General features: G+C 42.8%; 4 protein-coding genes across 4 annotated transcripts; 1 reads left to right on the plus strand and 3 right to left on the minus strand.

Moving 5' to 3' along the window:
- Window positions 1-17: 17 nt before the first annotated feature.
- On the minus strand, window positions 18-5609 carry EAF01_007333 (uncharacterized protein; the record flags this gene model as incomplete). The annotated part of the gene is made up of 3 exons (XM_038915588.1): window positions 18-1007; window positions 1064-5183; window positions 5233-5609. The coding sequence occupies 3 exons, from the start codon at window positions 5607-5609 to the stop codon at window positions 105-107; spliced, it is 5400 nt and encodes a 1799-aa protein (XP_038769226.1). The 3' UTR covers window positions 18-104.
- Window positions 5610-5926: 317 nt separating this feature from the next.
- Window positions 5927-9601, plus strand: EAF01_007334 (uncharacterized protein; the record flags this gene model as incomplete). Its single annotated transcript, XM_038915589.1, has 1 exon — window positions 5927-9601. The coding sequence occupies one exon, from the start codon at window positions 5927-5929 to the stop codon at window positions 9599-9601; it is 3675 nt and encodes a 1224-aa protein (XP_038769227.1).
- Window positions 9602-12064: 2463 nt separating this feature from the next.
- EAF01_007335 (uncharacterized protein) lies at window positions 12065-13252 on the minus strand (the record flags this gene model as incomplete). Its single annotated transcript, XM_038915590.1, has 4 exons — window positions 12065-12154; window positions 12215-12514; window positions 12600-13001; window positions 13076-13252. The coding sequence occupies 4 exons, from the start codon at window positions 13250-13252 to the stop codon at window positions 12065-12067; spliced, it is 969 nt and encodes a 322-aa protein (XP_038769228.1).
- Window positions 13253-19860: 6608 nt separating this feature from the next.
- EAF01_007336 (uncharacterized protein) lies at window positions 19861-21516 on the minus strand (the record flags this gene model as incomplete). Its single annotated transcript, XM_038915591.1, has 5 exons — window positions 19861-20064; window positions 20159-20920; window positions 20988-21268; window positions 21340-21384; window positions 21453-21516. The coding sequence occupies 5 exons, from the start codon at window positions 21514-21516 to the stop codon at window positions 19861-19863; spliced, it is 1356 nt and encodes a 451-aa protein (XP_038769229.1).
- Between the last annotated feature and the right edge of the window lie 275 nt (window positions 21517-21791).

A 21791-nucleotide genomic window follows, 5' to 3' on the forward strand; every position in this document is an offset into this window, starting at 1 on the left:
AAAACGTTGTCATCAGGTATGATTATCCATTCATTAAACCTCAACTAAACAAATTATTTGACCTCCAAGATAACTCCGTTATTTTTGTTCAGGTATATCTACATTTATTGAAGCATGGAGTCCAGACTCTCTCCTAGCACCCCCTCGATCTTAACGATCCAGCGGTTCGTCTCCTTCTCTACAATCTCATCGTCATCCTCCTGGAGCTCACTGATAAATGGCAACATTTCTGGTAACATAGCCAACCATTCCTCTCCTAATCTATCCGTCAATGCTTGCTCGCACTTGACTGCTGCGAGTCTAACACTAGATACTTCTGAACGGAGATGCTTTAAGATCATCCCGTTAAGTTCCTTATGATGATCCGAAGAATCAGCGGCAGCAGCAAGTTCAACAATAGCGGGAACAAGTTCATCGATCAAAGGTAATCCCGAGGCGTTCTCAAATTGATCACACAAGACATGTGCAATTGCCTTGAAGTGAGCTGGAGATTGCCAAAAGTCGTCTTGGTCGTGCTCGAAACATGGTACTAAAGCTCGAAGAACTCTTGTCCATAATTCTCTCGAAGCATCATTCTTGATATCGGTCTCTTTCAAGATCTGTACGGCATTGTCAAGCAAGTATGTGGCATAGCTTGTGACGATTGACTTCAGATTGCCGAAGAAAACGGCCATAAACCCGTAAACACTCTGCAAACGCAGATTTCTGCCAGACTTATCTTTCTTGGGCAACGATGATGACGCCCATTCAACCAAGTTGGAGAATATAGGTCTAAATGTCGAATCGTTGAACTTATAGATCATCTCTAGAGCGACTTCGTTCACCTGTCCTTCTATTTCTGAAACAGTTTCGTCGCCTTGGTCATAATCATCCGCATTAGACAAGTGTCTTCGCAGATCAAATGCGTTTTGGAATATATTTGCAAGTATAGTGGAATGTTTGGAGACAACACTCTTTGGATGAGCTTTGATTGACATGCTAAGCATTTCAAGTTGTTCACGGATGGCCTATTTGAATTAGTAGGTAGTCATAAAATTTTCAAGAATAGCAATAGAAAACTTACCCAAGTTCCTGCCGTTACTGCTTGTGCCCAATTCTTCTCCAAAGCAACGAACATACTCTTAGCATCCACACGCTTTGCAGCCAAGTGAAGACAATTTTCTCTGATTTCATCTGCCTCATCTTCGAGCTCAGCCTCTGCTGAATTGTTGGAGATTGAAAGAAGAGTATCTAGGTATCCGCCTGTAATCATGTATGGAAGATGTTGTACAAGAGCGCTTATGAAAGTGTATCCAGCGTTGTGGAGTTTTTGAGCCTCAACAGTGTCTTCGATGCTTGATTTGATGTACTCCAAAGCCTTTGGAATGGCAACAGGCAATACAGAAACTATACCTTCTCGCAGAATCTCTACCAAAGAAGCTAAGGACAGAAGAGCCATGATTTGCAAGCCAGCATCACTCTGGCCCAAGCAATGATTACTTGCGATGGTTTCTGCTGCTGCAGATACAGCTTCAAGATCCTTCTTTCCATATTTCTCAGATATTTTCTCAACACAAGCCACAGCAGTACGCTTGTAAGGCATGTCAGTAGACTCTCGAATAATTGAGGTAAGCTGGGGCAAGAAACCAAGCATTGCCACTCTTGAAATGGCATCTGATGCGCTTTCATGGTCAATGCGAACCTGTAAAGAACGCAAAATCTTTCGTCGCAAGTCCTCGTTGGGTCTATCCAAGAGTCCTTCGACTGATTTGACAAATTCGCTTGTGGAAAGGAGACCCAAAATACTTTCTAGGATGTCTCCACAAGCATTGTGCATTGCCTTTTTGTCTTTCAAAGATTCTGTCAAGACCAACAAGTTTTCCAGCAATGTGGAGTAGAGCTCGCGAATTCTAGCAGCGTCCATATCGTCCCGATCAAGAAGTTTTGCAGTCTGTGTAATCAATCGTCGTTGCGAGAGTATATGTGGAAGAAGCGTGAGTTCATGGAGAGCTGCACGTTGTGGGTCAATCTTCTCATGGGCTCCCAGTAGAATCAGCGAAAATGTTGGCTTGGGAGCCAAGAGATCATCAATCAGCTCGAGGTATTTGATTGCAGACTGAAGCTGAACTTCCACGCTGAACGCATTGGTCAGCTCCGCAGAGAAGGATTTAATATCATCGTTGACACCATATTTATCCACCAACATTATTAACAATGCGAATAGGAAGTCTTCTGCTCCAAGAGTTTGAACTAAGGAAATAAATAATCCCTTTCTGCGGTGGACAGGAATATGCTCATATGCGGCAACGAAGCTCAAGAGCAACTCAGCGGGCCCTGTAACGGGGTTGCCTTTGTCTTTTCGAAGCGAAGTTATAAGAGGTGGAATGACCTCACGAATGGTTTGACTAATGACATGTGCAGAATAATCATCATTCTGTCTTAGTACAGAGCTTCCCATAAAGGTAAAGATGGGCATAACACTATGGAGAACAACTTCTGGTGCGATGTCTGCAAGTGCAGCAATCATCAATAGAGCACCGTTCTGTACCTGTGGACTGGCTGTTTTCTGGACGCAATCGACAAGCAAATCGGCTCGAATATCGGAATGGTCCAACTCCATGTCTGGGTTGGCCTTGTGTGCTTTCAAAATTGATAGGAGGCTATTCAAGACCAAATCTTGAAGATATGCTAGCTCGGATGAAACTTGGACCTTGAAGTGTTGAAGTTCTGCCAAAGTATTAAAAAGACCCTTGAGAAGTTCTGGATGGTTTCCTGGATCAGAAGTATCGATGAGTTGCAACACAAATGTAACTTGGCGTATAGCAGCCGCAAGTCGTTTGGGGTCCTGTGGAGAAGTTCTAGCAACTTCGCCGTGGCTAGTTCGCCGTCTTTTATTTGCAGGTGGAGCATCTGTAAGTTTCGCCGTCGTAGGTAGTTGATCGAGGAAAGAAAGGAGAATCTCTGTTGAAAGAGGAGCGCTGCGCAATAGTTCTAAAGATTCTTCTACTGATTTGATAGATTCTTCAGATGAAGATTGGGAAGCGTCCATCAACATTTGAGCTGTCTGCAGCTGCACATCACCCTTCAAAGACGTCCACAACTCACGCAGTCTTGAAAATACGGCCTCGAGAAGGGTAGGGCGATCCGAAGCAATTTCGCCGTGCACAATTTGAGTAAAGAATTGTAAGCATTCTTTGTCATTAGCCACAACGGTCGCAGCTGCTTGTTTATCGAAGTCTGCCATGGCAAATTGTTCTTCTTTCGAGTGTTGCAATGCTACTTCTGGACTGAGGGATGCCCATTGTTGAAGTACTGGAAGTAGAACTTTAGTTCTAGTAGTGCTAGCAATACTACGAACGTGGTTGAGAATAACAAGAAGCCTGAGTTTGACCGAGTATACAGGGGTGTGAATGACGTGGCTGGATAGAAATGACAAAATCGATGCGCGGGTAGTTTGAGTCAATCGTACATCATTCTTCTTGTTGGACTCTGCAGAAGCACGAGGACTATTCAAAGACTGTTCCACTACGGACTCAATGTAGGTTTTATCGAGAACACATTCTTCTAAAGCTGGAACCAAAACCTCTCTCAAAAGACGAGTAGCATTATCAATTGACAACCATTTCGTCTCTTGAGTTTCTTCACCTGGGCCATAGATACCATCGAATGCCCATTGTTGTCGGGAGCTCGAGGCTTTCTTTGTAATTGCGCCAGCCGGGTAAAATGTCTCAATTTTGAGGATAAGCTCTGCTGCGGCACGACGAACCTTAGACGCATGATCTGCAAGAGCCGAAATTGCATATGGTATGATTCCTTGAATATCTACGCTTGCATTGTCATGTCCTGATAAGTATCGAGCAACCATATGAAGTGCAGAAACTCGGGCCATTACCGGATAAGGGCCGCACCAAATTCTAATATAAAATGTGAGATAGAGAGTTTTTTCCAAGGCACTTGCGCGATTCAAGATAGGTAACTCATCAAATACATCCAAGTCGCTGGCATTAACCGCGGCGACCAAAAATGCCTGACACAAATCTTGGTAGATGCGGGAAGCACCATGCGCTAAAAACGAGGTCTCCTTATCACTGCTTTGTGGAAGTTTTTCAGTTAGTTGTCGGAAATCGGGTCGAGATTCTGTTTTCGTATCATCATCTCCCATTACCACATCCTCATCTTCCTCTTTTGCCGCTTCTATTCGTCTAATTGTGGTGGAGAGCTTCAGTTCTAGTTCATCCATATCGACATCGGTATCTTTTAACGAACCCTGGATAACAGTCCCTACGTGACCAGAAAGTTGTGTCAGTGCAACAAGAGATGATGCGAGATGCGCTCGGGTGTTCTTCTCGGAATCTGTAGCATCATCAACACGATGCGCCACCAGCAGTAGGTGCTTCACAACCACAGAAGTTTGCGCATCGCTAAGAAGACCGTGTTCCACAATCTTTTCGATGATTGGAAGGCCTTGAACCTCTCCGCTTTTACTTATTCTGTCAACAAGGGCAAGGCATAGCCCATTAGAAAGTCGGTCGACTCTTCGTTCCTTCCCTAATTCGATCAATTGAGTTGCAAGATCCGAAACTTTGAGCAGCTCTTTGGTTACACGTCTTGTGATCTGCTTTGCGCCCCTGTGTTGTGCCAAAATTGAAAGACAGACCAATCCCGGACGAACGGTTTCGCCAGTCCAACCAAGAACCAATGCTTCCATCATTGCTGTCAGGAGTTTGTCGTCCAATCCTCCTTTGGAAGCTAAGATTGACAAGATCATGTAACATCCAATTCGCAAGTCTGGGACTTTTTGCATCGAAAGACCTTCGTTCAGAGTTGGTAGCAATCTCATTATCACATCCTGTTCGTTTTGTTGTTGGACTCCTCTTCTCCCAGAACGGGCCTTGTCCAGCATATTGCTCGTAGCCTCAGTCATGATACCAGCCCAAAAAGCTAAAATAGCAGGATAATGCTGCCTAGCTTTACATATACGCAAAACATATGCATTGAGTGTCGAGGCAAAAATAGTGCTATCAGTCGCAGCTGTGACAATTGGCCTTCTTTGTGGTTGGGTCAAGGATCGAATATATGGTGCTAAGAATTGATATTCTGCCGGAATCTTCGAGGGTATTAAAGAAAGTAGTGTGGTAAATATAGGTAGGGTATGGTAGGGTAAGAAAGTTGTCAAGAGAAAGGATGTATTGTACTCGTGAATTCTACATGAATTAGTTCCGAGAAACAAGGGTTGGACTTCAAAAGGCATACCTGAATCTCCTCACCAACCATTCAACTGCTTTGATTGCTGGATTCAGACGTAGACGGCCACCGACCAATCCTAAGAATGCTTCCAGCCGTTTGTCTAATTCGGAAATCTCTGCCACGGGCAGTTGTGTACGATCCACTGTCTGACTTTGTTCGCTGAAAATTGTCTTTTGAAACTCAAGGAACCGACCATCGAGTAGACATAGTTCTTGAAATCCTTCGTGGCATAATGTGTAGAGTGTGTCGAAACTTTGTGATGCCGCGACTCTAGGCTCAAAAATCAGAGACTTTGAATGCGAAGCCTTTTGCGCCTTGAGATTTAACGAATTGGTTGAATTGGTCGCAATCTGCGCCAACTGCGCTTTGAGTGAAGAAGCCATTGTGTGATTATCGATACCACAAGTTTCAAAATTATGGCATATCGAAGTTCAAAAATATTATCTCTTGACGCTTACTTCATTCAAACTTCTCAATAAAAATTTCCAGCTCTATCGTTATCGAAAAATTTGGTCGGATAAATATCCGGCCCGATGGTACTGCTGCTTTAAGAATAAAGTCCCAAGTTTACTAGAACAGTAACATTGTGTAAACAAATATAACCCATTGGGATATTCATAATAGATAAACCTTTCCTCATCAAATATATTCTTTGCAGTCACTGGTGGCTATCCTGTTGATTGAATTCGTGCTAGAAATCATGACGGAAGGCAATCCTCCTGTTCCCAAATTCGCATCTTTCCGGTCAAACCCTTCTAGCACTGTCGCAGTTATCGACCCCGAAAAGGAGAACAAACACAAATTAGCGACAAGAAGTCAGCAACATACCCAAGAAGAAGAACGTCCAAGGAATTATCGTCGGCACCACAGATCCAGAAGTAGAGAGAACCTTAGGTCCAGGAGCAAGGAGAAGTCATATACACGTGACTTCCGTCACAGATCACGGAGTCGAGAGAAGCACAGAATTAGGGAGAAGGAAAACAATGAAAGATATAGCTCACGCCGTAGATCTCGGAGCAGAGATGACCATCCGTCCAATAATCATCGGCCTTTGAATGAGGAACAAATTCAAAAAAGCTCTAACGAAGTGTCCAGCAAACATCAACCAGATGTCTCGGAGCCCGAAACTGCCTCTGACATTTATGTTGTTGACAGACAAGGAGATGTGAAGAACCTGATATATGGAAGCAACCATCGTTACAGTGTCCCACCGTTTCATAGAATTGGGGCGGGTCGCGTTCTTGGTGCACCCCAAGGCACAAAAATTGACAGAGAATATTCAGATGATAAGGGTATTGTGCTTACAAATCTGAAAGACTTCAGATTCAATAATCGAGAGAAATACATTTTTTCTAAAGTGGAGAGAGGCAGACCTCGCCTTTTGAAAATCAGATCAGAAGTTTTGGCCGAGGAGCCTTTCTTGCACGATGAGGACTTTGTTCCACTGCAGACTAGTAGAGGTAAAAACCGAAAGAGAGTGGATCGAGAACTAGGCTCAAATTCCGAATCTGATCATGATGATACTCATTACCGTTCAATACAAGGGAAAGCCAAAACTTCTAATCAACCTCAAGATGGCGCTTTCCAATATGCTTCAGATAGTGATTTTTCAGGGTCAGATGCTGGTCGAGCTATGAGACTTGAGTCTTCAATCAAACAGAAGAATATCGAGCTATCCAGACGAATAGAGCAGACTCCAAAAGATGTTAATGCGTGGCTTGCATTGATTGAGCATCAAGATACGCTTCTCGAAGCAGGGGATGAACGTCGTCGCATCGCTAATGCAGAGATTAGAAGTACGGCGGACATTAAAATCTCTATGTACGAGAAGGCTTTGGGCAAGATCCACTACCTACAGGACCGCGAGCGACTACTTCTTGGCCTGATGGCGGAAGGTGCAAAGATATGGGAAATAAAGGTTCAAGCTGAGCGATGGGCACAGATTGCAAAGGACAACATCAATAGTCTCGTCTTATGGAAAGAGTACTTGAACTTCAGGCAAAGCAACTTTTCAACATTTAGATATGAAGATGTGCGTGAAGTATTCCTTGGTAGGATTCGTTCTTTGAAGGACAGCATCAGCGCCGCGCCAGAATGGAGCTCTGTGAAATTACTTTACGAGCAGCTCCTATATGTAGTGCTCAGGGCCACTCTTTTCATCCGTGAATCAGGCTTCACAGAACTCGCAGTGGGAATCTGGCAAGGTATCCTGGAGACAAACTTTCAAGGGCAGCTATCTATACGCACTGAGCATGAGGCGCCAGGGCTGGCGGAAAACAAAACAGTCGAACTATTCGGTGAGTTCTGGGAGGCAGAAGTTCCACGAATTGGGGAATCAGGCTCTCTAGGCTGGAAAAGATTTACAGAAAGAGGAGATGATTCAACAGTTCCAGATGCTCAAACTGATGAAGCAGAGATGTCACTTAATAGCGAAGGCCTCTTTGAAAGCTGGGTCATTGCAGAATCTTTTCGTAGCAAAGCTTCTAGAGTTCCTGCAAGAACCATGGATGATACTGTGGAAGATGATCCTTATAGAGTCATTCTGTTCACTGATATTGAGAATTTTCTTGTGCTACTGCCAAAATCTGCTGAGTACCTACGAAGATCTCTCTTGAATGCGTTTTTGATATTCTGTCATTTGCCTTCTATGCCTACTCAAGATCATGAGTCAAGTGTGGATTGGAGCCATGATCCTTGCTTATATAATGAGATGCTCGATTATGATTCTGGATGGGTCCAAGAGAAGTACTTGAAAATATCTACTGAGGAATCGATCGAGAGTGAAGAAACGAAAGCATCGTCAGTCTTCGCAACTCCTACAACGACTCTTGCAATGGCTCCAGAATCCATGTTTAGCAATAGCTGGTTTAGTAGCTTCAAGCCATGGCGAGAAGTGTACGGTAATGAGGACAATGGTCCCATTTCTTATTCATGGGTTCGCAACACTTTGAAACAACTCACACAATCATATCCAATAGAAGATTTCGCAGAATACTACTTAGCATTTGAATGGATAAACGAACCCGCCACCATCAAGAAGGTCGCTAAAACTCTCATCAAACAACATTCCTCCAGTCTCAAACTCTACAATGCATACGCTATGATCGAATGGTCAAAAGGCAACCAGGAAATGTCAACTGAAATCTACACTGCAGCTTTAGGGATGAATCAATCTATATCCTCTTCGCCAGACCTCAACGACAACAAAGATTCAGTACACCTCTGGAAAAGTCTGATATGGGCAAATATCTCGATCGGAGCCAGAGAAATTGCATTGTCGCACCTTCTCTCAACCCCCCATGGTATTCCCAAACCAATGACCCCTACCGAAATAACTCCAACCGCCCTCCTCAAAACCCAACAACATCTCTCCTCCGCTCGCGACCATTTCCTTACGACCCAAAATCCTACACACGCAGTCTTGTACACCGAACTCCTTGCCCTCTTCAAGTACCTAACCACCACGTCCACAAGCGCGCCCCAGTCTCCTCAACAAGGAAACATCACCTCCGCTCTCGAAACTCTCACCGCCTTCTCCGCTCAACTTTCTTCCCGCTTGACTTCACCACAATTAGCCTACCCACTATCTCTCCTCCACCAATCCACAGCCCGTCTGCTACACCACCACGCAAAATCTGGCCCCTATCGTCCTCAAACCCTTCATTCACAACTGACCACCTCGCTACGCTTATTCCCAAATAATACGATTTTCTTTTCACTCCTCACATCCCCAGGACTCGGAATTACGAAACTTATGAGCCCGATTACTCTGAGTACTTTGTTCTCTGATCTTTTGCATAGCTCGACTTCTTCAACTCATAATATTCAACCCCTTTATCTCAACATTATCCACCACTATCTTCAGAACACTCAATCTGCATCTCCAAACCTCAATACGATAAACTCAACATTTGTTTCGGCATTAAATCTTAAGGGTTCAAAATCAAACTTGAATTCTGGACTTGCGAGTTCGAGTGCGCTTTGGAGATTGTATCTATTATTCTGTGATGTATACCCTCAGTTTCTACCCTCTTCATCCTCATCTACACCTGCATTATCATCAAAAGCTTTAAGGCTTGGATCAAGGTCCACCAGCAGGGAAAATAGCAGAGAAGAAATGAATCGCAAAGCAAATAGAATGGTGGAGCTTTGGAAACAAGCGGTAGCGAAGACGCCGTGGTGTAAGAGAATCTATATGGTTGGATTTGAGAGACTATGTGGAACGAGTGGTAATGATGGTGATGATGAAAGGAAAAACAGGATTAACAGAGACGAAGAGGTTAATAAACAGTTGAAGAGTATATGGAGGGTTATGGGGGAGAAGGAGATAAGGGTACATGTTGATTTGGAGGGGGTTTGGGATGAAGAGGAATAGGGGTAGGAGCATCAGGGAATGAGAGAAGAAGAATGAAATATGTTATAATATTTGGTGATTCTACAGGAGACTTAATCAAGATATAAAAAATCAGTATCTACACTTTGAAGAAGGGAATAGACACTTTCCACCCACTTCAGATCAATTAGTAAAGTACTTCTAGATCCATGAATCCATTGCCTACAACTTCTGCATCTACATCTACATGTATAAAACACCATAACAACACCATAACATCCATAAATATTAACCACTCTCTCGCCCCTTCCTTCTCATCTCTTGTTCTCCTCTCCTCTCCTCTCCTCTCCTCTGCTCTCCTCTCCTCTCCTCTCCTCTCCTCTTCTCTCCTCTCCGCCATTCCACTCCAAAAACCCACACATATACCACCTCAACCCTCCATCAGAGTTCAAATCCAAATTCAAATCCATTACTATCCACAACATCACCTACCCACCTTCTCCCTTTCCTTCCCATCCATTCCCTTCCCTTCCCAGAGCCCAATCCTCTTATCCTCCCATCCATCCTCCCATCCATCCACAAGTATACCCAAATGCACAGACTCCACTCACAACACTCTCTACTACCCAACTACCCAACTTTCCAAATAATCAAATAGTTCCAATAGTCCAAAAGATTTGCAGAATCAATCCAAATCTCATCTCAATTGACTTTCTAAAACAAACCCCAATCCAATCCAATCCAATCCAACCCAAACCACCCCAAATCAGTCCAGCCCAAAGTTCAAACAATCAAATTAAACAACCCAACCCAACCCAAATAAATTAACCCATTCATCTAAACTAAACTAAACTAACCCTCTTGATCTACACTACCCATCTCATCTTTATATAAACTTTCAGATTAGATACTCTTATAGTTTACTATAGTAATAGTAGATAGGTATTACTAGGTATTACTAGGTAGGTACTATATATTGGTTCGTATTATATCGTATTATCTAATCCTATTACTATCAAATATACCTACCTAAATAGATATACAACATAATATACAATACAATTGAAAATTTCAAACTTCACATCAACTCATCAATCCACAAACCATTGTAAATTATCCATAAAATCAAATCTCGTCGTACAATTCAAGGTTTTTTCTTTTCTTTCCAAATTCCTTCCTATAATAGGTAGTCTGTCTGTGCACCACCACTACCCATGGACGATCCTCACCTCCTATCCTATCCTATCTCGAGCCTTTCTGATTATTCTCCTCCCCTCCTCCCCCATCTCCCATCTCGCACCTTTTGCCACTTGGCATTTAGTGTCCGCTGTGCTTATCCGTCCTTGGGAGTTATCTATCTAGATTCTAGATATCTATCTACTTCAATACCTAGCTACCTATTGACCTACACTCCTTTATATCACAGCATCCATACATGCAAGAATAACAACAAGAATAAGAAACAACATAGTGTACCCCCACAACAAAGAAGACAAACCAAGACTACTTAATCAAAGACAGGCAGCAACCTAAGAAAGTAAGAAAATATACATTAGGCGATGGCCAATCTAAGCCAAAACTAAAGCTACGAGAAGCTTCAACCTAGAATGAACATCAAAAGAAAAGATGCATGAGGGTTTGACTAACCTATCATATGGCTCATACAAATCATTCCCTCTACCATCATCACACTATTTCCCCAAACATACACAAACTCTTAAGAAGCATGATTTCACTCATCAAACCAAATAAAACAAAATCAATCATCAACACGCATAGCTCATCTCATAAAAGTGTCAATGAGATGTAGTAAAAAAAAGGTCAGTTACATAGAACAAAGGTACAATTCGCATCGTTGAGTTATTTTTTCTGCTTTCTGTGCTCAACCCATGCACACCCTTCCTTCCCTTTTCCCTTCTTTATCTCGTTGCCCGGCACAATCAATTGGCCCCCCTTCTCAAACGTATGAACACAAATATTGTGAGTTACCCGTCATGAGTCTTCTCTCTGAAAATTCCCCTCCCGCCTTTCTATGAAAACCAGAATCCCAAAATCCGAATGCCAATACCCGAAACCGAAACTCGCCCGAATAACGTCCCATGTATCTATCGTCATGTCGTGAAAATGCTGGCATGTCAATTCAAAGCAAAAGGTCGTGATTCGGACGAAAGTCGTTGGGAAAAACGTATCGAGTAGAATCCTTAGGGTTAGTGATCGAAAAGCGTAATGGAAAAGTTGTTGTGTACAAAGTCGCATATGGCAATGAGAGGAATAAGGAAACGAAAGGTTGGATGCGGAAGGTGTCACGCAAATAGGTATATTTGGTCGAGATCGAGGTCTGGAGGATACTTGCAAAAGTCTGGTGAGATGACGGATCCCAAAGAGAAGCGATCGGTGAAAGGGCGCATATTGATCGAGGGCGATATTCGTTGCGTGGAAAATCGCGAATTAAGCTTATCTGCGTCCGAACCTGCTACACAAAAGGAAGTTCGTAATTGATCATTTTTATTTTTTCCTCGGAGTGACGGGCCTGCTGGAGGCACCTAGACCACCTGTTGTGACGTACTTTTGTTTTTTCTCCGCTGGTTTTAAAATCTGGAAGAGGAAAATTAATATAACACTCATAGAAATGAGGACACTGCAATTGCGACCTACCTGGAATGAACATAGCAAACTCTCATCCACACTCATCATCGCTCCGGCATTGTCAAACTCTCCACAGTAATTGGGCGCACTGAAGAGTGTTACCAATTGCCGCTTTGAGAAGAACTCGTAACCATCCTCGACGACTTGATGAGCTCTGCATATCAAATCCATATCATGCTTTTGTAAGAACCTAGAGACAACATCGGGACCGAATGTGAATGATACACCACGGTCGTTTTCGCTCCAGCCGGTGATATCCTTGTCTGGATCGGACCAGAGGAGATCGCAAAGGAGACCGCAATCAGGAATCTAGTTTCATATCAGCAAGAGCTCTGGCCTCCTCCCATGGCACATTGAGAGCTGGCAAATGAAAAGCTTTATCTAGTGAACTCACATCAGTTGGTCGCATGACACGACGGATTTGCTCCATGGAGTTCAAATCTGGACTCAAACCACCGTGCATAGTGAAGATTTTTTCGTCAATGATTGCTGCAATGGGGAGGCAGTTGAAGCAATCAGTAAATGTCTTCCATAGCTTAATGTTGTATCTTCTCTTGCACTCGTCGTAGAAACCGTAGATTCTGTTGATGGAGGCACACTCGTGGTTACCGCGGAGGATGAAGAAGTTTTCTGGGTATTTGATTTTGTACGCTAAGAGCAAACAGATAGTCTCGAGGGACTGTTTGCCTCTATCAACATAATCACCAAGGAAGAGGTAGTTGGCCTCGGGAGGGAATCCACCATATTCGAACAAACGGAGGAGATCGTAGTATTGACCATGAATATCACCACAGATCTATAATCATGCCATTCAATCAGTATCGCTTTGCGAATTTGGCGCATTCAACAGATGAATTTTTAATATCATACCTTGATTGGTGCCTCGAGCTCTAAGAGGATTGGTTGAGAGATGAAAATTTCGCGAGCCTTGGTGCAAAGATAACGAATTTCTTGTTCCAAAAGCTGTACTTGTTTGCCTGGTCTGCTACCTCTAACTTCTAGCAGTCTATCAATGATAGAGTCGAGATCGACTTCTGGTTCTGCCATCGCGTTTGTCCTCCTGCAGGAGAATTTGACTGTAGGTGTTGTAATGTAATCCGCAGCAGGTGGATGTCAAAAGACCGTGGATGATAAGGTCGTAGATGTGTTTACGCTAGGGCTTTAATTCACCTCACTTCTCGATCTGCTGCGCGTTAAAAATTAGTCTAAGCCAAGATAACTTAATGTAAATAGAGCCTTTGATTATATTGGAAGCGAAGCTCAACAAGAATCAAGAGGGTTCGAATGACTTACAATGAAGTTAAATCCGCCTCAATGGATTTCTTTGATGAAACCCACGTCAAACTTACTCTTCAAGGAGTGTTTTTCTTGATGTCGTGATGTTGTGGCAGTGTTAATGAATTGGGCTCAAGAAGTCACCAACTGTATTTAGCTGAATAGAACTCTGAGTAAACAGGTGTATGAAAACGAGGTGATTTGTTATGATTTATTCACCGGTCCTTTTTGAATTATTAATTCGCCGCTTATGTCGCAAAGGATGCGATAATTTCGTCTTAAGAATCGTCGATGAAGTTTCGCAAAGTAATCTTTGTCGACTCGAAAATATTTCGTGGTTGTCAAGTCGAGGGATGAAGTTGTTACGGGCTTGTCGGATTTCTCTTGTATTTTCAACAAGCGCGCTCTCGTTTATCGCCTTGAAAAAAGGTCAAAGGTTCGAGAACGGCCGTACAAAGCAAGCAGTGGAGCCAGGAACAGAAGAAAAAAAATAAGATGAGTGCGAGAACCAGACAGAGTCCTAAAGAGAAAGAGAGGAGGGGAAAATTTTAATTTTCTTATAATCTGTCGGTGGTTCGGATTTTGCTCTCCCTTCCTTTCTTTTTCTGGTGTTTTATCTCTTTCTGGTATCAATCTTATGCTGTTAATTTTATATGGCGGGATAACTGAAACTTTTTGAAGTGATTCCAAGTCACATACAAATCCTGGCTTTTGAGAAGAATGATTTTGTCTCTTCACAAATATAGTAAGGCTGTCTGTACTGTGATGTGATGCATATTGTTGTAGAGCCAAGAAAAGTTGGAAGGATGAAGGGGCTACGAAGAGGTTACGAAGGGGGAGGGGGGTGAGATTCATCTGGGAGAGGGGAGAAAGAGTAGCCAAGTTGGAGGATCAGTCTAGCTCTATGCCTTGCTTGGGACTGGTTGACTGTTGAGTATCATTGACGGTTGACTGCATCTTGAGATGTATGGAGTAATAAGTACACGAGTCAGCCAACGTTTATATCTTGTATGGAATGCGGGTGCGAACGTGATTGATACTGAAATACGTTGTGATGGTAAACAAGAATGTTGACAGAATGTTCCAAGTCATCTATCTACTGGAGTATCTATCTATGAGTAGGTATGAGCAGGTATAAGTACATCAAGAGAACTACCAATGTTAAGAATTGTTTCGAAGCATTCACTTGTTTCAAAGCATTCATCATAACCTCAATGAATGAAAGAATGAATGTATGTATCACACCCAGTGAGAAGGCTACCGGTATATCCTCAAGTAGGTACTAGGTAAGTGTAACAAGTGTAATAAGTGTAGGTAGCTGTATCGTTTGTCATTTATCATGTCTGAGTGCAAGTCTATCTTGGATAATGAGGCTACTCGTCCTCTTTTACCATGTGAACAAACGTTGACTCTGCTTATGTGAATGTAAAGTCTCACGATGTACCAAGTAGTCAGTAGGTAGTCATGTACACAATAGGTCCATTTCTCTTTCAGTCAAATTCCCGTGTCACTTCTTTCGAGATTGCCAATGTTTCCATCGAGCACAATGAGCTTGTACAACCCCTTCTCACCTCCATCCCTACTCTGTATATCCTCCAACCATAGTCGTGGTCAAGCAGCGATACATTTCAAGCGCTTATGCAATTGTTTTTCTCAAACTCCAATGCTTCATTCTTTTCTTCAAGGCTGCTTTTATGTCCCTAATTATATAACCCCTGAAGTAGATCTGCTCTCAATCTTTTTCAACAAAACCAACTCCTCACCCGAATATATACTCGATAGCTCACTACTGAGCTACTGTACGCAGTATGGACCGAATATACGAGCCATGCATGCATTCATTCCGCATCTACTCGAGTACAAGTTGTTCTCTCCACTCTTCCCAGATTGGGGATATCTGCACGCATACTTCGTCTCCTCTCCAACTCCACAGGTGAATACGACAGCCTTTACGTGGAGGATTATATTAGACTTGGAGATTTGCAGCTACGATATACGATATCAAGACAAGAACAATGACCGCACTGATGTTTGGTGTTGCACTATCGCTCAAGATCTCAACTTCTCAAGATCTTTGCAGCGGTCTAGCTCACATCATCGCCGATAATATAATATCGGTCCCTCCCGTACCTTAAAAAGTCAAAAATGAGTCCTCTTTTTCACTCGACCATACTAGTTTCGGCCCCTTCCACCACTCCTATTTTGGGTTTTGACGAATCAAACTTTATACACAACTAATCGCCAACAGCAACCTACGTTCTACCTACTGATGTGCTTGGGAGAGGATTGTTTGCCTACCGATGCTTCCTCGTCGTGCATCTCATTGGTTTATCCTGTTAATTCTCACCGTTCACCGTTCACCGGTTTGCTCTCAAGCCCGTTTCTACAGATTTACGCACACTTGATACCCCAACCAACTGTATTTTATCAATGGCCCAGCCGCAAAAGACTGTCCTCCTAGACTCAACATTGTCTGTGCCTAGAAACTGCAATGCCAATATCAAGCCTAACTGCAGCAGCAGCGAATCATACATCATATCTCAAGCCACATCGAATTCGAGACACTCTATACATGGGAATCCCCTCAATTTTCATATGTTTTCTTTTCTTGTCTTCGCTTCATCCCGACAAGCCGGTACTTTGGCAGATCACATGCATTTATCAGCTCATGGTTACCCCGCTATTTCTAATAACAGCTGGTTAGCCACCAACCCGCACATTTCCAGAAAATTCTTGTCGGGAGACTCTATCGGATCGGCCCTTGTGTCATCCTTGCCGAGTCTCGATTTAACTTATTGTCGTGTTTTCCGACTTTTTCGAATTGATGACCCCTCTCATGACTTTACGAGCACCTGGATCAAGCAATCTCGAGATGGGAATGTCTACTTTTGATCCATCGCAATGCAGTGCAGTGCAGTCGCGGATGTTTCTTGTTGTTGGCGGTGTAGTGCCTCTCACTTCACTTCATTTGTGTTGCACAATGATTCAATGTCCAGCTTTGCAACTGTATTGATATCAATATCTTTTGTTCTTTCAAGGGATATAAAGCTTGCGCGTTACAGTGTTTGATGTTCACTCAATTGCCATAAGTGTGGTGATCTTGGCTTGGTTTTGCATCTTCAATCTGGTGATTTTCACACTGCATGCATATCTTAGCTTTTGAAACTTTTGAAACTTCCCAAACAGTGATTATTACCGTATCAACTCAACAGCTTTACGTTCCACTAAGCCTTTTTGAAATAAGATTATACCATGATTTTCATTCACGGGTGAGAGCTTTGATGAAGTGGATCGAGAAATGTCTGAACTTCAATTAGCTTTGATAACCCATCTGACAATACTTACAGAGCCTTAGTCTACAATAGGGAAATTGAAATACAATCTGGGGTGTGCTACTGCACACGTTGTTTTGAAGCCTGCCTTACAAGTTACCCAATTGGAGAGTTTACATACTTGTTTGCTTTTCCTTTCTCCTTTCCCGCGCTCTACCGATTTCCCCCCTTTATTCATTTGGAGGAGGAGCCGAGTGCTTCACCTGCTCCCAGACTTTCTTTTTGTATTGTCAAAGGGCTTCACGTTATATGAGGCCATGCATTGTATATTGTTAAATAATCTAGTAGAGTGATCTAGTATAAAAAACATGACCTTATGCGGCACACAAAGAACTTTGCAAAGCCCCCAGCGCGATAATTTTCTCGCAGGCTCTAAAACAAAGTTGTTGAGTTCATGTGGTATGCCATGAGTTCCTTGTTTCAAGGCAAAACGTTAAGATCTCCATCTTACCAAAAGTTTGGGCGGAAATCAAATTCTCGTTATGACAGGTGATAGGTCTGACTAGGTACTGTGTTCTTGGTCTAGCTACTTAGCACTATAATCATTGAATAAAACAAATAACGACGGCGATATGCAGATGTTCTATCTGTTTGAAAGCTAGAATAGCTTATATTTCTCTTCGATGAAATAGTAGCGAACCCCGGAGGGTTTCGCGTTTTACATGCTATGTATGACCCAAATACATATCCCAAATATCTTCTACAGGATTGTTGTGCCTGGGCTATGGAAGTACCCCACCCGTTTCAGAATACTAATGTGAACACCATCTCTGCCGCACTTGATCAATATCGCGTATCAAAGGATTTCTTGCGTTCCCTAGATTACCTCTTAGTCATCACGAGATACACAACGCCGATATATGTGACATGTTTCTGTGCTTCATCGACCTGTCGGACTCGCGCTTCTGACGGAAGCTGGCAACTAATGATTCTGTCACCTTGACCTACAGACTAAATATTCAACTGCAGGGTGACTTGACACTCTGTTGTGCTATTTCAAGGACCTTCAATGTGCTCTCATGGGTCACTCCTTTAAGCCCGCTACCTGTACTTTTCAAATCCTCGTCACCACGCTCCCTAACAATCAGCATACCTGCCTCTAAGCGTATGAAGTATATTATCAATGCAAAGTTGCACACATTGTTTTCAGAATACCAGCAGAAAATTATTAAGTCTGCCAATCATGATTCCAGTATATTTTTTATGTTCACAGCGCTACGTTGCTGTATATTTTCCTAGGGAACCCGTCAAATCTCTCTCTCTTGGTCTCCCACCAACACATTTACACTACCACAGTTTCAACATAATAAGCAACTCTACCATCGAACTAGAATTCTAGCAAAAAAACTTCCCCATACTTATTCTTACTGCAAGAGCATTCCGATCACGAATGTTTTCCATCTCCAATATGTATTAGGCTACTTCCAGTACCCAATGCTGATCATCTACAAAATTAGAAATCCAGGCCAGAAATCCGACGGCCATCAGATCTAACGATAAGACAGTGTTGGGGATTAGATAACTCCCGGAAGTCATTCGTGATGCCTTTCTATCCCATGTCCCAGACTTTAAAATATAACGTACCTAGTATATGTAAGTTCATTATTCGAAGAATTTCCAGTATTGTATCGTATGTACCTCTTGGAAATATACCCGCGAAGTGAAACATTGATTATACACAGCACTATGCTATTCTACTTCTCGTGCTTCTTATAAGTAGATTTGAAGTTCTTCTCCTTCCCCTTCTCCTTCTGTGCTCCGTCTCAAGATCCTTCTTTAAAAGACGGGGACATGCTTTCTTATTTCACTGGAGGTCCTGGAATCTCACATATTCATTCATAAATCAAGAATTTCTATTCATTCACTCATATTAATGCAATCTTCAATCCATCCATTCATTCAAGTTCAATCCCCCTGTCCCCCAACAACACTACCTCGCCTCCACCCGTGGACATCTTCGGAATCCAGATTCCCATCTCCATTCCCCTCTTTCCCTCCTCCTCTCTTCCCTTTCCCACATCGAAATCCAAACATAAACCCCATCACCTAAACTCTTCTTTCCCAACCGCATCCCCCACCGCAAACATCCATCAAAACACACCCAATTAAATCAATCCAAAGCACCAAAACCCACAAGCCCAGCCAATAAATTTCCACCGCCCAATAGCTTCTAAGTTCTATCCGCATTCCCAGATCTACTATCTCTAATAAGAATCTAAATAGATACTTTTACTTTATTATCTACCGATTCCCCCTCCCCTCCATCTGTCCTCTACCCCCCCCCCTCTATATCACCCATCTCAAAAAAGAACATAAAACCAAACCAAACACAAACACAAAACAGCCCAAGACAAAAATACTTCATCCTCTCAACCCTACCCTAAACTAGACGCGCGCTATAAAACTCTTCCGCTCCTCCCCGGATATCCACTTCGCAACTCCAAAACTTCCACACTTCTAAACCACCCAGGAATGTCTTCTGTCTCGTTTTCTCTTTTCTTCGTTCCGTTGCATTACATCCCAATACACTTCTAAAACCACTATATACCATTACCACAGCATGCATCCACCCTCTCTATCTATTCCTTATTCGTTGCACCATCATCTACGCCCATACATACCTTATTAGCCTACCACTCCATGCTAATTACCCTCACCCCCATAGTACCAGCTCCTCCGTAAACACCTCCCAACCCACTTCTCACTTCCTCATACACAGTTTCACAGTTTCACAGTTTCACAGCATCAGATGAAGCAAATGATACATATCAACATTTAAAAGTCATAGTATTTCTCTATGCCTAAGATATTACAACCATGCATCTAATTTCTCATCTTTCAATCAATAGATAGTGAGAAAGAAAAATGGCCCGAAACTACCATGCCATGCCATGCAACGCACATGAATAACCCTTCCCCGGAGTTACCTGCTCTGAACCATAGACGCCGCCCCACATGAGAATCAGCCCTGGTCCCTATCAATTATAAACGCCTTTTCATCGTATCGTATCATATCATCATGTCATCAACCCCTCATGGACACTTCCCTCAATGACCACTAAATAATTCGCCTGCCAATCCACCACCCATGCCTCTTCTCCCACCTTCTTTATGTGATCTAACTTCCATATCCGAAGCGACGATATTCATACGTAGCAAATGTTGTCTAGCTTCACGTTCGACTTGCTTTGCAGTTTTGAGAGCTTCCTGTTGAATTCCTTGACGGTTGGCTTTGGGCGTTGATACGAGGGTCTGATCGGAATATGTTAGCATGATGAATTGATTGAGGGGGAAGAAGTGTAGAAGCTGGAAAATGTTTGAAGAAAAATGAAGAAAAAAAATGTACCTTAGCAACGAGATCGATTCTAGCATCCAGCTCGCCACATCTGATCATCTCTGCCAACTCCTTTTCGATATTCTTTCCAGGTGGAGCGAAGTTCTTGTGCAATGTCTCGAACGTAACACAACTAAATGGAATGAAGTATTGAACGATGCTCTTGCTTCTAACACGTGTGTAAAGCTCATCAATATGCTTTTGCAAATGGATATCAAGTAAATAATCGGCCTTGTAAGACTCTAGAATCTCTAAACATGCCGAATATTTGCTACCAACAAATGCTTGAATAGCACGGCGAATATGTGGCTCCATTTCGAGGTAGGTGCGGAAATCGGAGTTCTCGAGAACTGTCTTTTGTAATTTGTTACGATCGATAGTGGCTAAAGCGCAAAGACCTCCATAGACAGCAATATCGTTAGGACTGACGATGGTATTATAAGTCAAACCCATTCCTGGAGGTGTCTGCAAGAGAGTTTGTGCAGCAGCAGCATATTGCCCAGCATGGATTTGTGCGATACCTTCAGCTGCATGACAAAATGGTTTAATAACCTTCTCATCATCTGGGCCAACAACTGTTCCTCTCATCTTTTGAACGTTGGAAAGAACTGCGATATATTCCTTTCTTTCAATAGAAACTTCGATGATATGTTTGGAAACGTCGATTACGTGTCTTGACACACTGATATCTTGTCGCATGCGAGAATAAGCTTCGAATGCAAGTGCAAGTTGCCCTGTAGCTTCATAATGTTTGCCTAAATCTTCATTTCCCATCTGTCCCGCGATTCATTAGCCAGTCAATCTTCGGAATCCACCTGCAGTGGAACACATGATGACTTACCCGAATGCTTTCCTTGATTAAATTATTCTTGTAGCCTTTCAACTGTGCTTCCAAGCTTGCAGCCTCCGCAGCATTGGACTTATTTGTAGCATCAATCCATTGATCATCTCTAACAGCCTCTGGTTCATTTGGCGCAATTCTGGTCATAGCAGTACATGCATCCATGTAAATCGTAACATCCTTTCCTTGCTTTGCTTCTTTGATTAGCATTTTTAGAGCTTCGACGCCGAGGAAGGTGGAGGTAATGCCGATGAGATAGAGTCGCTCAAGTCTGGTTCTGCCTGAACAAGAAGAAATGTTAGCTATAAAGGTCCATGAGAGATCACACATCACAGAAGACTTGATATCTCACCTTTATAATTCGCAATGTAGCTTTCAAGATCGAACTTTGGCGGATCTACAAAGAGAAGAGCTGGTTAACAGCTATTCATACATTTACTTGAGAAGATCCAATGAGCAATTTACCAGTAACGACAAGAGCTTTCTTCCTACTCATAGTAGGTGACATTGGTGGATATAACGCAGCCATCTTAATCTAGGGTCTCTTTGCTGTAATTGCGCGCGATGCCTGTTGCAATAGTGTAAGTCGAATGAGAATCTCTTGTATCTGTTGCGTCCAATAGTCCTGATTTCGCTCTCCAGTCAAATTAAGGTGTGTCTCGTCGCGTTCCTTAATGATTCTGCTTTTCTCACGGGAAGCTTCGAGTAAGGTAGCTATTGATAGATTCTCGAGGTTAGAAAGAGCTATTTATCGAGATATTAGGCTTTGAGGTTACATACCAAGAGGGGTGGAATCAGTACCAC

This window comes from Botrytis porri (genome assembly GCF_014898465.1).
Source record: "Botrytis porri strain MUCL 3234 chromosome Unknown BPOR_009, whole genome shotgun sequence".
Classification (NCBI taxonomy): domain Eukaryota; kingdom Fungi; phylum Ascomycota; class Leotiomycetes; order Helotiales; family Sclerotiniaceae; genus Botrytis; species Botrytis porri.